This window comes from Bombina bombina, chromosome 5 (assembly GCF_027579735.1).
Source record: "Bombina bombina isolate aBomBom1 chromosome 5, aBomBom1.pri, whole genome shotgun sequence".
Taxonomy (NCBI): domain Eukaryota; kingdom Metazoa; phylum Chordata; class Amphibia; order Anura; family Bombinatoridae; genus Bombina; species Bombina bombina.
The window spans coordinates 1,005,372,956-1,005,389,057 of record NC_069503.1 but is presented as its reverse complement, the minus strand read 5'-3'; the positions used below and the strand labels follow the sequence as shown (position 1 = coordinate 1,005,389,057).

Sequence of the window (16,102 nt, the reverse complement as noted above, 5' to 3'; positions counted from 1 at the left end):
ATCCTGATGAAAAATCAGAAAAGGAGACTCACAAGAAAGAGCAGATAATTCAGAAACTCTTCTAGCAGAAGAGATGGCCAAAAGAAACAAAACTTTCCAAGAAAGTAATTTAAAGGGACAGTCAAGTCAAAAAAAAACTTTCATGTTTCAAATAGGGCATGCAATTTTAAACAACTTTCCAATTTACTTTTATCACCAATTTTGTTTTGTTCTTTTGGTATTCTTAGTTGAAAGCTAGACCTAGGAAGGCTCATATGATAATTGCTAAGCCCTTGAAGGCCGCCTCTAATCACATGCTTTTGTATTTGCTTCTCACAGCAGGGGAGAGCTAGTTCAGGTAAACCCTATAGATAACATTGTGAGCATGCCCGTGAATTGTGGCAGACACTGCACTAATTGGCTGAAATAAAAGTCAATAGATAATAAATAAAATGTCATGTGATCAGGGGGCTGTCAGAAGATGTTTAGATACAATGTAATCACAGAGGTAAAAAGTATATTAATATAACTGTGTTGGTTATGCAAAACTGGGGAATGGGTAATAAAGGGATTATCTATCTTTTAAAACAACAAACATTCTGGTGTTGACTGTCCCTTTAATATCCAGCGAATGCATAGGTTCAAATGGAGGAGCTTGAAAAGCCCCTAGAACCAAATTCAAACTCCAAGGAGGAGAGATTTACTTAATGACAGGTTTTATACGAACCAAAGCCTGTACAAAACAATGAATATCAGGAAGATTAGCAATCTTTCTGTGAAAAAGAACAGAAAGAGCAGAGATTTGTCCTTTCAAGGAACTTGCAGACAAACCTTTATCCAAACCATCCTGAAGAAACTGTAAAATTCTAGGAATTCTAAAAGAATGCCAAGAAAAATGATGAGAAGAACACCAAGAAATGTAAGTCTTCCAGACTCGATAATATATCTTCCTAGATACAGATTTACGAGCCTGTAACATAGTGTTAATTACGGAGTCAGAGAAACCTCTATGACTGAGAATCAAGCGTTCAATCTCCATACCTTCAAATTTAAGGATTTGAGATCCTAATGGAAAAAAGGACCTTGCGATAGAAGGTCTGGTCTTAACGGAAGAGTCCACGGCAAGTAGCCATCCGGACAAGATCCGCATACCAAAACCTGTGAGGCCATGCTGGAGCCACCAGCAGAACAGACAAACGCTCCTTTAGAATCTTGGAAATCACTCTTGGAAGAAGAACTAGAGGCGGAAAGATATAGGCAGGATGATACTTCCAAGGAAGTGACAATGCATCCACTGTTTCCGCCTGAGGATCCCTGGATCTGGACAGATACCTGGGAAGTTTCTTGTTTATATGAGAGGCCATCAGATCTATTTCTGGAAGTCCCCACATTTGAACAATCTGAAGAAATACCTCTGGGTGAAGAGACCACTCGCCCGGATGTAATGTCTGGCGACTGAGATAATCCGCTTCCCAATTGTCTATACCTGGGATATGAACCGCAGAAATTAGACAGGAGCTGGATTCCGCCCATACAAGTATTCGAGATACTTCTTTCATAGCCAGAGGACTGTGAGTCCCTCCTTGATGATTGACATATGCCACGGTTGTGACATTGTCCGTCTGAAAACAAATGAATGACTCTCTCTTTAGAAGAGGCCACGACTGAAGAGCTCTGAAAATCGCACGGAGTTCCAAAATGTTGATTGGTAATCTCACCTCCTGAGATTCCCAAACCCCTTGTGCTGTCAGAGACCCCCATACAGCTCCCCAACCTGTCAGACTTGCATCTGTTGAGATCACAGTCCAGGTCGGAAGAACAAAAGAAGCCCCCTGAACTAAACGATGGTGGTCTGTCCACCACGTCAGAGAGTGTCGTACAATCTTTCTTTGTATAATCTTTGTATAATCCCTGCACCACTGGTTCAGCATACAGAGCTGAAGAGGTCGCATGTGAAAACGAGCAAAGGGGATCGCGTCCGATGCAGCAGTCATAAGACCTAGAATTTCCATGCATAAGGCTACCGAAGGGAATGATTGAGACTGAAGGTTTCGACAAGCTGAAACCAATTTTAGACGTCTCTTGTCCGTCAGTGAGAGAGTCATGGACACTGAATCTATCTGGAAACCTAAAAAGGTTACCCTTGTCTGAGGAATCAACGAACTCTTTGGTAAATTGATCCTCCAACCATGTTCTCGAAGAAACGATACAAGTTGATTCGTATGAGATTCTGCTAAAAGTGAAGACTGAGCAAGTACCAAGATATCGTTCAAATAAGGAAATACCACAATACCCTGTTCTCTGATTACAGATTGGAGCTGTTGCTAGGCCAAACGGCAGAGCCACAAACTGGTAATGCTTGTCTAGGAAAGAGAATCTCAGAAACTGATAGTGATCTGGATGAATTGGAATATGCAGATATGCATCTTGTAAATCTATTGTGGACATATAATGCCCTTGCTGAACAAAAGGCAGAATAGTCCTTATAGTTACCATTTTGAATGTTGGTATCCTTACATAACGATTCAATATTTTTAAATCCAGAACTGGTCTGAAGGAATTCTCCTTCTTCGGTACAATGAAGAGATTTGAGTAAAACCCCAGCCCCTGCTCCAGAACTGGAACTGGCACAATTACTCCAGCCAACTCTAGATCTGAAACACATTTTAGAAATGCTTGAGCCTTCACTGGATTTATTGGGACACGGGAAAGAAAAAATCTTCTTCCAGGAGGCCTTATCTTGAAGCCTATTCTGTACCCTTGTGAAACAATGTTCTGAATCCAAAGATTGTGAATCGAATTGATCCAAATTTCTTTGAAAAAACGTAATCTGCCCCCTACCAGCTGGGCTGGAATGAGGGCCACACCTTCATGTGGACTTGGGAGCTGGCTTTGGCTTTCTAAAGGGCTTGGATTTATTCCAGACTGGAGATGGTTTCCAAACTGATACCGTTCCTGTAGAGGAAGGATCAGGCTTTTGTTCCTTATTATGACAAAAGGAACGAAACCGATTAGCGGACCTAAATTTACCTTTAGATTTTTTATCCTGTGGTAAAAAAGTTCCTTTCCCCCCAGTAACAGTTGAAATAATAGAATCCAACTGTGAACCAAACAATGTATTACCCTGGAAAGAAAGGGAAAGCAAAGTTGACTTAGAAGACATATCAGCATTCCAAGTTTTAAGCCATAAAGCTCTTCTAGCTAAAATAGCTAAAGACATATACCTGACATCAACCCTAATGATATCAAAGATAGCATCACAAATAAAGTTATTAGCATGTTGAAGAAGATTAACAATGCTATGCGTATTATGATCTGTTACTTGTTGTGCTAAAGCTTCTAACCAGAAAGTTGAAGCTGCAGCAACATCCGCCAAAGATATAGCAGGTCTAAGAAGATTACCTGAGCATAAGTAAGCTTTTCTTAGAAAGGATTCAATTTTCCTATCTAAAGGATCCTTAAAGGAAGTACTATCTGCCGTAGGAATAGTAGTACGTTTAGCAAGAGTAGAGATAGCCCCATCAACCTTAGGGATTTTGTCCCAAAACTCTAATCTGTCAGATGGTACAGGATATAATTGCTTAAACCGTTTAGAAGGAGTAAATGAATTACCCAGATTATTCCATTCCCTGGAGATTACTTCAGAAATAGCATCAGGGAAGGGAAAAACCTCCGGAATAACTACAGGCGGTTTAAAAACCGTATTCAAACGTTTAGATTTAGTATCAAGAGGACCAGATTCCTCTATTTCTAATGCAATTAATACTTCTTTAAGTAAAGAACGAATAAATTCCATTTTAAACAAATATGAAGATTTATCAGTATCAATCTCTGAAATAGAATCTTCTGAACCAGAAAAATCAGTATCAGAAACAGAATCAGAATGATGATGTTCGTTTAAAAAGTCATCTGAAACATGAGAAGTTTTAAAAGACTTTTTACGTTTACTGGAAGGAGGAATAACAGACATAGCCTTCTTAATAGATTTAGAAACAAAATCTCTTATGTTAACAGGAACACCCTGAATATTAGATGTTGATGGAATAGCAACAGGTAATGGAACATTACTAAAGGAAATATTATCTGCATTAACAAGTTTGTCATGACATTCATTACAAACAACAGCCGGAGGAACAGTTACCACAAGTTTACAACAAATACACTTAAAGGGCCACTAAACCCTAAATTTTTCTTTCATGATTCAGATAGAGAATACAATTTTAAACAACATTCCAATTTACTTCTATTATCTAATTTGCTGCAATCTTTAGATATCCTTTGTTAAAGAAATAGTAATGCACATTGGTGAGCCAATCACATGAGGCATCAATGTGCAGCCACCAATCAGAAGCTACTGAGCATATCTAGATATGCTTTTCAGGAAAGAATATCAAGAGAATGAAGCAAATTAGATGATAGAAGCAAATTAGAAAGTTGTTTAAAATGGTATTCTCTATCTGAATCATGAAAGAAAAATTTTGGGTTTAATGTCCCTTTAACTTTGGTAGATCCAGCATCAGGCAGCGATTTTCCAGAAGTAGCTTCTGATTCAGGGTCAATCTGAGACATCTTGCAATATGTAATAGAAAAAACAACATATAAAGCAAAATTTATCAAATTCCTTAAAGGACAGTTTCAGGAATGGGAAAAAATGCCAATGAACAAGCTTCTAGCAACCAGAAGCAAATAAACAATGAGACTTAAATAATGTGCAGACAATAATGACGCCCATATTTTTTAGTGCCAAAAAAGACGCCCACATTATTTGGCGCCTAAATGCTTTAAGCGCCAAAAATGACGCCACATCCGGTGACGCCGACATTTTTGGCGCAAAAACGTCAAAAAAATGACGCAACTTCCGGCGACAAGTATGACGCTGGAAATGACAAGAAAATTTTTGCGCCAAAAAAATCCGCGCCAAGAATGACGCAATAAAATGAAGCATTTTCAGCCCCCGCGAGCCTAACAGCCCACAGAAAAAAAGTCAAATTTTAAGGTAAGAAAAATTGGTTTATTCATATGCATTATCCCAAATATGAAACTGACTGTCTGAAATAAGGAACGTTGAACATCCTGAATCAAGGCAAATAAATGTTTAAACACATATATTTAGAACTTTATATAAAAGTGCCCAACCATAGCTTAGAGTGTCACAGAAAATAAGACTTACTTACCCCAGGACACTCATCTACATGTAGTAGAAAGCCAAACCAGATTCACACGCTGCTTGATGGCTTCTAATTTCTGAATGTAAAAGATGTATAATGTTAGTGATACTACCCTGTCCTAGGGTCCCACAAATAGCGGAATATCACAAAGTTGAAAATGCAAAAAGGTGTCCCCACTCATCAGTATAAAGGAAGGTTTGCCGCTTTAGGATAAAGCACCTGAGTCATAGCAGTCAGTATAATATATAGGTATAAGTGATTCAAACACTGTGCTCACCTAGACAGCACTGTTCTATTTGATTTCAGTGCACTTGCGGTCCACGCCCTCCTTATTCACAGCAGGTAAGTATTCAGCTGTTGGCTGTCTCCCTCCTGGGATTGCTGGGGCTCTCCAAAAACCCTTACTGAGCAAACAAAATAGCAAAGAATACAACAAAAGCACAATCCCCTTGGAGTAGAAATGCAGGCAGGGAGAGATATCAATATTAAAAGTCAATTTATTATACTTGCATTAAAAACGTTAACAGCACAGATCACAGAGTCCACAGCTGACGCGTTTCCTGCCTTACTGGCAGTTCATCAGAGCATCTGATGAACTGCCAATAAGGCAGGAAACGCGTCAGCTGTGGACTCTGTGATCTGTGATCTGTGCTGTTAAAGTTTTTAATGCAAGTATAATAAATTGACTTTTAATATTGATATCTCTCCCTGCCTGCATTTCTACTCCAAAGGGGATTGTGCTTTTGTTGAAAGCCAAACCAGTACTGAAACGAGAATCAGTAGAGGTAATGGTATATATAAGAGTATATCGTCGATCTGAAAAGGGAGGTAAGAGATGAATCTCTACGACCGATAACAGAGAACCTATGAAATAGACCCCGTAGAAGGAGATCATTGAATTCAAATAGGCAATACTCTCTTCACATCCCTCTGACATTCACTGCACACTGAGAGGAAAACCGGGCTCCAGCCTGCTGCGAAGCGCATATCAACGTAGAATCTAGCACAAACTTACTTCACCACCTCCATGGGAGGCAAAGTTTGTAAAACTGATTTGTGGGTGTGGTGAGGGGTGCATTTATAGGCATTTTGAGGTTTGGGAAACTTTGCCCCTCCTGGTAGGAATGTATATCCCATACGTCACTAGCTCATGGACTCTTGCTAATTACATGAAAGAAATAAGGCTCTAAAGTGAAAAATATATCAGTTTACACAAAAACACCCTCTGCACCTCGCCACAGCACTGCTGTGGCGCCTACCTGCCCCCAGGGAACTTCGGAATGAATAGCCAACACTCCAAGCCAGAGACTACTGTCCAGGAGCAACCGGAGTTACTGCTTGCTGATCCTCTGTCAGAAGGAAGTGTGCATCTGAGCGCGCAAAGACAAGCCCCGCCCCTTATGACCAAAGTTGGAGTAGGCCCAAACACAACCGCATGGGAAGCGGTTTATCATACAGCTAAGTGGAACACAAAACACACCCCAAACACATGCTGGATATATAATAAAAAATAACTCAATCGTTTAACTGCTTATCAATTTAAAGTCCTTATGCCTCTCCCAGAGTGTCATATCATGCCCTTATGGCAGATATATAAAATAATAACAAGGGACTCCAGTAACACCCTTCTGTGAAACAGGTCTACTGCTTACCCCATTCCCATATAGGGAAATAAATGCCAGCCAGTTCTGATATATCAAGTCTCTTCAGAAATAAAAGGCTGCACATACCTTAATGCTGCTTGTAGAATGAAACCAGTCTCCACACTGAAGATGTCTCATGTGTTACCTTCAGAAGTCATGTGGGAACCAGCGTAGATCTTAGTTACAACTGCTAAGATCATCAAACTCAGGGCAGAAAACTTCTTCCATAACTCCCTGAGGAAAATAGTACTCACCGGTACTATTTAAAATAAAAAACTTCTTGATTGAAGAAAATAAAACTAGCAACTCACTTTACCTCTTCCTAGTGTAACACAGGCAAAGAGAATGACTGGGGGTGGAGGGGAAGTGAGGGGCTATATATACAGCTCTGCTGTGGTGTTCTTTGCCACTTCCTGTTAGCAGGAGGTTAATATCCCACAAGTAAGGATGAAATCCGTGGACTCGTCATATCTTTGTAAAAGAAAATCTTAATTTTTCACAAACGTTAGGTTTCTCACTGAAATTATTTACATACCTTTATTGAAAAGCATACCTAGGCCCTTGAGCAGCAAAACACTACTGGGAGCTATATGCCTCTTGTCATTGGCACACCAGATGTAGTCAGCTAGCTCCCAGTAGTGCATTGTTGCTTCTACAACAAAGATACCTAAAGAATGAAGCACATTTTAAAATAGAAGTCAATTAGAAAGTTGTTTAAATTACATGCTCTATCTGAATAATGAATTAAAAATCTGGGTTTCCTTTTCCCTTTAAGAATGTTATACATTGTGCAAATACTGCTGCCATCTAGTGTTCAAAAGTGTATAAAATGTTTAAAAACATTCTTAAAAAACTGCACCCATAAAGTACTCCAGACGTGCACACTACCTATCTATCTTGGCATGCTCTTCAACAAAGCATGTGGTGACATCAGAAATTAATGCAAAGAGCTTCATGTGAAGTAGAAATGGCTGGAGAAACCCACTTTCCCTTCTTCATAGTCCATGTGAGCCCGAGTAAATATAGCACATTATCTTCATAAACAACAAATTCTAAAAAAACTCTGATTGCTTGATAAATGTAACTTCACATTAGATTCCTTCTCTCAATTTGGATGTACTGCGTTTCCTCCACTTCTACTGGTCTCTCTGCCGGCAGATATCAAGGGTCAGTCATGGACCCACTATATCATCTTTATCTCTATACCCCCCTCCCTAGAGGCCCAATTCTCTAAAGCTAGTCCCATAGTAAATTGGTTTGAATTGGTTTAAAAACCTGCTGCTTTTTTCTTAGGGGATATATTCATGCCTGTTCTTTTATCATTTCACTGCTAAAAAATCTTATTCAGACCCTCATCCTTTTGCTGCTTCCAGCCTCTCACCTAAAAAGATCATAAAAAATAGTTTCCCGGTCATGGTGCTCCTTTTCTGCAATAGGTCAATATAGGATAATACAAAAACTTAGGAGCCTTAGGTAAAATTCTAGGAGCTGTGACTATCTGGCTCCAGGATTTGTAGTATTGATTTTTCTCTGTGACCTAAGGAAGCCATTAAGAGAGACCATATGTACAAATATTATATTATTTCCTTCTTTGATCTATTACATACACTGTTTGCTCCCTCTCTTGAAAATCTTGTTTTGTTTTCTGTTATTTGTAATACCAGCTTGATACTCTGTCTATAGCATTTACAAACTGCAGACAGCTTTCAATAATCTCAGGGGGTTGCAGAATTCCCTCTTCACAGCAAGAAAAGCAGAGCTAAACGTTTACCAATTCCTCTTGAAATTAATAACGGGCAAGAAATACAGTTTCTCAAATGAAGACAACACTAGGTATTTTTATGATGTTTAATAAAAAAGAATTCCCTAAAGAACCCATGAATTGGACAGCAACTTAAATTAGCCATTCCGCCATTGAGTAAGGTACGAGAATGAATGCGATATTCACAACTGTTCTGAAATGTCTTTATGGGTAAATCAAGAATGCCTGTTTAAAGCACTCTCAGATCTTTCATGTTGCATTAAGGCTTAGAAAGCATTTGTAAAATGCACTGACTTGTGGTCCAGCTCTGCTAAATTATTTGAAGTAAAAGGGAAATAAATCACCTACATTTGGCCCATAATGTGTACTTCTCAGTTACAAAACATTTCCCGTATCTGTTATGTTACTATGCGGAATTTCAGTTGATATTCTTCTTTATAAGGTACACTTTCATTAAAAAATATCCTCTTATTATAGAAACATTGAGGCTGTGTTGGCACTGACACATTGGTCGAGAAAAATATATTTAAGATCCTTTTTTTTTTCTTCATGTCTTCACAGAAGCTGTTCTGTGCGGAGATTCTACTTGCCGCCAGGCAGTCCGTGGCTGGCTCATGTATATGGCCTTATGGCATTGCATCAAATGCAGAAAGAGCGCCAAAATTGTTCATATAACAGCTTCATTGGAACTATTCTAGAATAAACCAATGTTCTGAATAACATGAACATTTAACAGTGCTTTTGTAATAACAATAATCAGTATATAGTTTCTTTACAGGACTGTTCATTCATGCAGTCTGCTGAGAACATTGGCGGCGCAATTAAAAAAAAAGCAATCAGTTATGCATCATTTTTTCTGTTATTATTTAAAAGAACTTTTTCAAAGTATTTCTCGAATGCTCTGCTTGGAAAAGGACAAACATCAAAGTTCATACAATAGAAAATATTTTTTGTTTGAAAAAACTAAAAATCCTAAATCACTGATAAGTTTACAAAGTTAGACATTTTTAAGAGGCTGTAAGAACATGCATAAACATTTAACAATTAAATATGGAAAATCAACAGCAATCAGTAACATTGAGTTACTAATTCCAAGAAAGACTACTTACATATTCAAGAGCAAATAATGGTAATATAACATGATAACTGGTTGTGAGTGTAATGCAGCTGTGCACTGGGCAATAATACAGGTTTCTGCATACCCATGCTTTATACCATAATTCTCTAACGTGACTTGTATTTCTGTAATTAAAGGGATATTCCAGCCCAAATTGGAAACCACATGGGTGCATTTTGGTATTGAACAGAAACAATTTTGTAATATACATGCATTAGCAAAAATGCTTCTAATAAAAGCTATAGCTATTTCAAAAGTGTATTTAAGTATGCACCGTGCACCACCATTTTAAACACAACACTTGTTCTGAGAGCCTAAGGTGCTTATACTATCTGGTAATGACTCCATTTGTTAATTGCTGACATGATACAAGCCCCAGTAATGATCTAAGCAGCTACATTATTTAAAATGTGGGTGCAGTGAAAATATCTAGCTATGCTTCACATGCACATGCAGAGAAAAATGTTAACACTAAAACAGTGATAACTCTTAATAGAAGCATTTTTGCTAATACATGTATATTGCAAATATGTTTCTATTCAAAGATGCAATAAATCTATGTGCATTTATATTTTGACTGGAATGTCCCTTTAAATACTTAGTATATACATACATATTAACCCTTTCGTGACAGGGTTAAAGTGTCTACATCGGAACACCTGTTCCGATGTAGACAAATTGAAACTACGCGATCGTGCATACGATCGCGAGATTTCAATTATTGGATCGCATCTGGGGGGCGTCCCTACAACCCTAGGAACGCCCTCCAGACCGCGATCAAGTCCTTGAAGCGCAGAAGGCTTCAGGACAGCCGTTTGATATGACGTTCTATTCCGTCATAACGGCTTTAAAGCCCAGTGTAAATATGACGGAATAGAACGGCATAACGGCGTTAAAAGGTTAAATAAAAAACACTTATTCTAATAAATAACTAATCACACTCCCTGGTCCTAATACCGCTTTCAAGGTAAGTGATACTATAATTAATTTTACATGGTTTATATACAATCCAATAGATAAGGCTGCCAACTTAAAACATTGGACTTACCTGAGGATTTATTTGCAGCTTGAATACTCAGGGATCCTTGAAGATGTGAGACAGATATTACCGTGCAGGGTTTTTTAGGATGAGGCACTGTCTCCAATGATACAACCACTTGTGCTGTTTGAAAAGAGACCTTCTGTAAATAAGACATCAACCTCCAAGCCTCTTCTTGTGGAGAGTTCTTCTTTAATGTGTCTTTGTTTACAATCCCTGCATCCTTTCTTTGAAAAGGTGTTGATTTAAGTGTTCCATCTTTATGTGTTGCTGAGTCCAAAGATGCTGGAGATTCCTGCAGAACACTTGTGTTGATCTTCTTTAGGAAGCTGTTCATCTGATCCAGCTTCACAAAACTCAGGTTTGCTTTCAATGGTCTTGATATGTTGATGTTGACATCAGCTGTTGAGATGAACAAAAGAATTCTTAACTCATTTAGTAGAAGAATATTTTCAAGATGTTAAGAATTCCAAGCATTATTTTTTTCGACTATAATTAAAAAGTAAATACTTTATTCCAACTGAAACTGAATTTATATCTTTATATACAAGTAAAATGATTTCTCAGGCCAAAAAGCATATACTTATAACTAAAGTTATCCTACATAATAAACAACACTGAATGGATAATCGCTGCTAATTTAGTTACTGAAATGGACTTTATGTAACCAGTATATAGTATTCTTACCAGGATCTTTATAATGGGCACAACACCCAGCTGATTTAATAACTGACCCCCCGGCTAAAATTTAACCCAATATTAAGCTAAAATTAGCTAATATTAAATGTTTTCAATGTTTATTGCACAAATGATCATTAAATACATTTATGTTGAATTTTGCAATTAATTTGTGCTTTGTATAGCAGACAATGTTTATATTATAATGTATTACACTGCCCCCACTGGCAACTTCATAATGCTACCCGGTTGGCAAACTTTACTGTGGAGAACGCTACTATAGTTATAGCTGAAGATCTAAAGCAAATGATTCTCAAATATATACAAATTTGTAAGAAGCTCTTACGTAAATGTAATTGGTCATTATTACTATAACAATGAAATGTAAAAAGAAGAGAAAAAAAAACGTTTTTAATAAACTCTATATAGGTCAGACCTTTTTTGAAAAAATAAAATAATGAATGGCTGGCAAACAGTTTGCATTCTAGAATACTGTGTAAAACTTATGACAATATCACACTGTATATAATTAAAGGGACAGTCTACTCCAGAATTGTTATTGTTTAAAAAGATAATCCCATTATTACCCATTCCGCAGTTTTGCATAACCATCAGTTATATTAATATACTTTTTACCTCTGTGATTACCTTGTACCTAAGCCTCGGCATACTGTCACCTTATTTTAGTTCTTTGACAGACTTGCATTTCAGCCAATCAGTTCCCTCTAATAAGTAACTCCATGGGCGTGAGCACAATGTTATCTATATTGCACATGTGAACCAACAAACACTAGCTGTGAAAAACTGCAAATGCATTCAGATAAGAGGCGGCCTCCAAGGGCTTAGAAATTAGCATATGAGTCTACCTCGGTTTAGCATTCAACTAAGAATACCAAGAGGACAAAGCAAATTTGATGATAAAAGTAAATTGGAAAGTTGTTTAGAATGACATGCCCTATATGAATCATAAAAGTTTAATTCTGACTAGACCCTTAAAAAAAAAAAAAAAAAAAGTATATACACACACACACACACACACACACATATGGTCAGTCAAGCCCTGAAATAGAAAGGATCATCTAGGGTTGCCATGTTCCTTGTTCAGAGAGGGATTGCCTGGTATTTCGGGGCTCAACTGACCTTGTTAGGCAGGATCAGACTAATATACTTTCTTGTCCTAATAGCGATGGTCACAAAATCCAGAGGCAGGTAGAGATACCAGTCTACTTTACTTTAGCAGCATGGGATCTGAGATAAGCATTTCCGCCTTCAGACCTTGTTAAATCAGTCTAAGGCACTGGTTTTCAAACCTTTCCTTAGGCCTCCCCAACAGGCCAAACTTTCAGGATTAGCTTGGATGAGAGCAGGCAAAACAACCATGTTTACTAATAAATTGATTATTTCATCTGAGCTCCAGTTCTAATATCCTCAAAATGTGGCCTGTTAGGGAGACCTGAGGGCAGGTTTGAATACCAGTGGTCTAAGGGGATCTGTACTATAAACCAGGTCTTCTGTTATATTCACATACTGAGTTAAGCTAAATAATTGTCATTATGAAATAGGATTTTTACAGAGATAACCAATACTTATTTCATACTTACTATGGGGTTGTGCATATTCTCCAGATCACTTTATTAGCAAGAACTCTCAAACCATAAGAAACACAATTCCATCTGTCCAGAAAACTAAACAACTTATTTGGGATTTGTATCCCTTTGTCCTCAGGATAAGTAAAAAAATGTTTCACTTTGTGGTGTAGCTGCTGCTTATCTATTTAATAATCCTGGCTGCACTGTGATATGCACCAGGCACCTCTCATATGTGCATAAAGGGGGAAATAATGTCTGTATAACATGGTGGCCATGCATATAACACAGTGATTCATTGCAGAGGATCTCGAGCAATGAATGGGGTATGCCATGATTATTAAAATTAAAATTTATTTTTAGACACCTCTGAGTTGCAGGTCAACAGATTATCTCAAGCAAACACAATCTAGCTATAAAAAGCTATGTTAACATAACAGTGAAAAACTGAAAAGTGATGACACAGTTTCTTCATACGCCAAAACTGCTTGACAACAATGTAAATACTGTACGATGAAGATGTGATGCTGGAAGCAGGTTTTAGAATGTGTTCTTTAACATGCAGATATGCACAGTTTGCTCTACAGACTTTGTTCTTTATAATATTTTGGTCACATTTTAAAAAAATATTTTGTTCACTATACACTAAATTCCCTTAATATCGCAGCCTAATGTAGATATTTCACTGTATCTATATCATGTTTAACTATAGGCAATTACACCTTTGTATAGGGACCTCACACACCTTTAACAAAGCCTACTAAATAATAATACACAAAGGTCAATCACAATCTTGTAGAAATGTTTATCAAATAATTTATCTTCGGGGGGCGGAGCCAACTTCCAAAGGAACCAGACGTGCATGTGTGGAGCTCCTGGCTCCAATTAGACTTAAACCTTATTTATTTACCCCTAGGATATAACTCTTTCAAGCTACAAAGTGATCCTGTGATCCTCATTACTTTTAAAGACCTGGCAAGCGTTCAAGTGGTTACTCTTGGTTGGTGGAATCCTTTAAAAATATGACAAGGACGGAGGCCTCAAACAGATGGATGGAGGACATGGCGCAGCTCTTGCATGAACATTTTATCAGACTAGAGATCACACTACTTGAGAGCTGTGCTTCAATTAAAGAGCCTACGCATGCTGCCCTTAACCTGACTAATGCTGATTCTATTCTGGATCAGAGCAACGGCACTGAATCGGTAACTCCCGAAACCCCGTGTCCCCTGTCTGACTCTCTGCAGTATGGCGCATTGCCCAATTACTACTATAACAACCCAGCTGAGGGTGAGGCATACCCCCTAGCTATGATGGAGAAAGGCGGCTATACTGGTATACACCCTATACCGGGGTTATCCGACGAGACACCAGAACTCATTACCACGCTCCCAAATTTACCTGCAGCTGCGAGGCGCATGTTGTCTTCAGCCTGCGGCCATGACAGGAGGACTTTCCCTTCGCTGCGAGATGACGGCGCAGGAGTGATGGAATCTACACATAGAACTGCCACTACCGGGTACGATATGAGAGATAGCCCTCCAGAACACTCAAGTTCTATTTCTCCTTGCTCTTTAGACCACGGGTGTGCTATTTCTGGAGCTCTGGAGTTGAAAGCTTTTGCTCCGGTATACTTGCCACAGACGCACAGAGCCGAGATGAAAAGAGCACAACTGTCACTTCTACTCTCTCTTGGGCCACGGTTTACCGGTACTGTATCTTCGCTGGGTAAAGTAAGCCTTATCTGTCTTAGTTCATTGAAGCCCGGGCATAAGGATCCTAACTTACTACAAAAAAGGGGAATTGGCTAACTTGACTTAGAAACATCACTTCTTTGAAAGGTGCTGAACCTTGGGGACATTCATATTTGGCTAGTGATAAATAGAATCCTGAATCTAAGAACGATATCAAACTGGCTCCTTTAACTGCTCTCCTATGCAAACTTACTGATTTGAGTCTACACTGAACAGTTGGACAATTCTATCTGAAAAGGTGTCATATAGACCATATATCCTTCTGGCATGTCCTAACATAGAATATCATACTACCTTAAAGCCTGTGATATTACATGCTCATGAATGTTCTTGTTTTATCTATATCCTTATTTTATCTAGCGGTTATATTTGTTAAAGTTTCTATCTAGAGCCTGCACCTAAAAATGACATGATCCCTTCAATAATCTGCTTAACCATGTTTTGTTTATAGGGTTCCGTGTTGCTTATTGTTAAACAGTATATACAGCCTCCACCATTCTTCCCAAAATTACAAGACATATAGTTGGTATATTTGTATTTACCCTAACTATGCTATAATAGTCACCTTGTGTAGCAATGATCTACTAGTATAACATTATATACAGCCTCCACCATTCTTCCCAAAAATTACATTCTATATAGTTAGATATATTTGTATTTACCCTGACTATGCTATAATAGTTACCTTGTGTAGCAATGATATACTAGTATGGAGGATTCAACACTATGATTACAACCCTGAGAGGATTTTAGAGTCATATGCCAATTTGTTTACTACATCATATATACCATTGCTTAATACATATTAGTCCACAGCTAGGTCTTGCATTCCTTAGGATACTGTGCATTGTTCTTGATTATGTTCTGACATAGGTTAATGAGCCAGTGGCTGCAACATGACATGGGCATTAGCTGGTCTATGCACCTGTGGAATGTTGTTCGTAAAGCGCCATATTGTAGCTAACTTTTAATGTACCCTACATTGTGATAAGCCCTATATTGCTACTTAGATTTAGCTCATTTTCTAACTCTATTCCTAGGTCACACCCGTAGGCTAGCACCTAGGATATTACTACATGGAGATTAGGCTGTCAGCGGCCGGGGCAGCAAGATCCTCTTTCCCTCCACATTAGCTAGGTGCAAACCTCTATCTACATCTAAGATTTTAGAGGCATGTAACTGCTCATTAACAAAACTGGCTTTCCTCAGTATCCTCATTATAGCTAATGAATATTTTGATACCTAAATATGATACATACTCGATATACATCTACCCACGGTATTCAGACTACCACCTCCCCCCCCCCATAATATGTCTCCCAACCTGGGAGAATTTGCTACGCGGTCTATCTTGCTAATACCGCACCCTAAGTATT

At 38.3% G+C, this 16,102-nt stretch overlaps 1 protein-coding gene across 2 annotated transcripts in view; it reads right to left on the bottom strand.

Annotated features, from left to right (window-relative positions):
• Positions 1 to 16,102, bottom strand: part of VPS13B (vacuolar protein sorting 13 homolog B) — a 1,996,594-nt gene that overhangs the window by 339,873 nt on the left and 1,640,619 nt on the right. For both annotated transcript variants that reach the window (XM_053715243.1, XM_053715242.1), the window contains exon 36: positions 10,718 to 11,110. In XM_053715243.1, the coding sequence (XP_053571218.1) occupies positions 10,718 to 11,110 (393 nt within the window). The remainder of the gene's footprint in view (positions 1 to 10,717; positions 11,111 to 16,102) is intronic.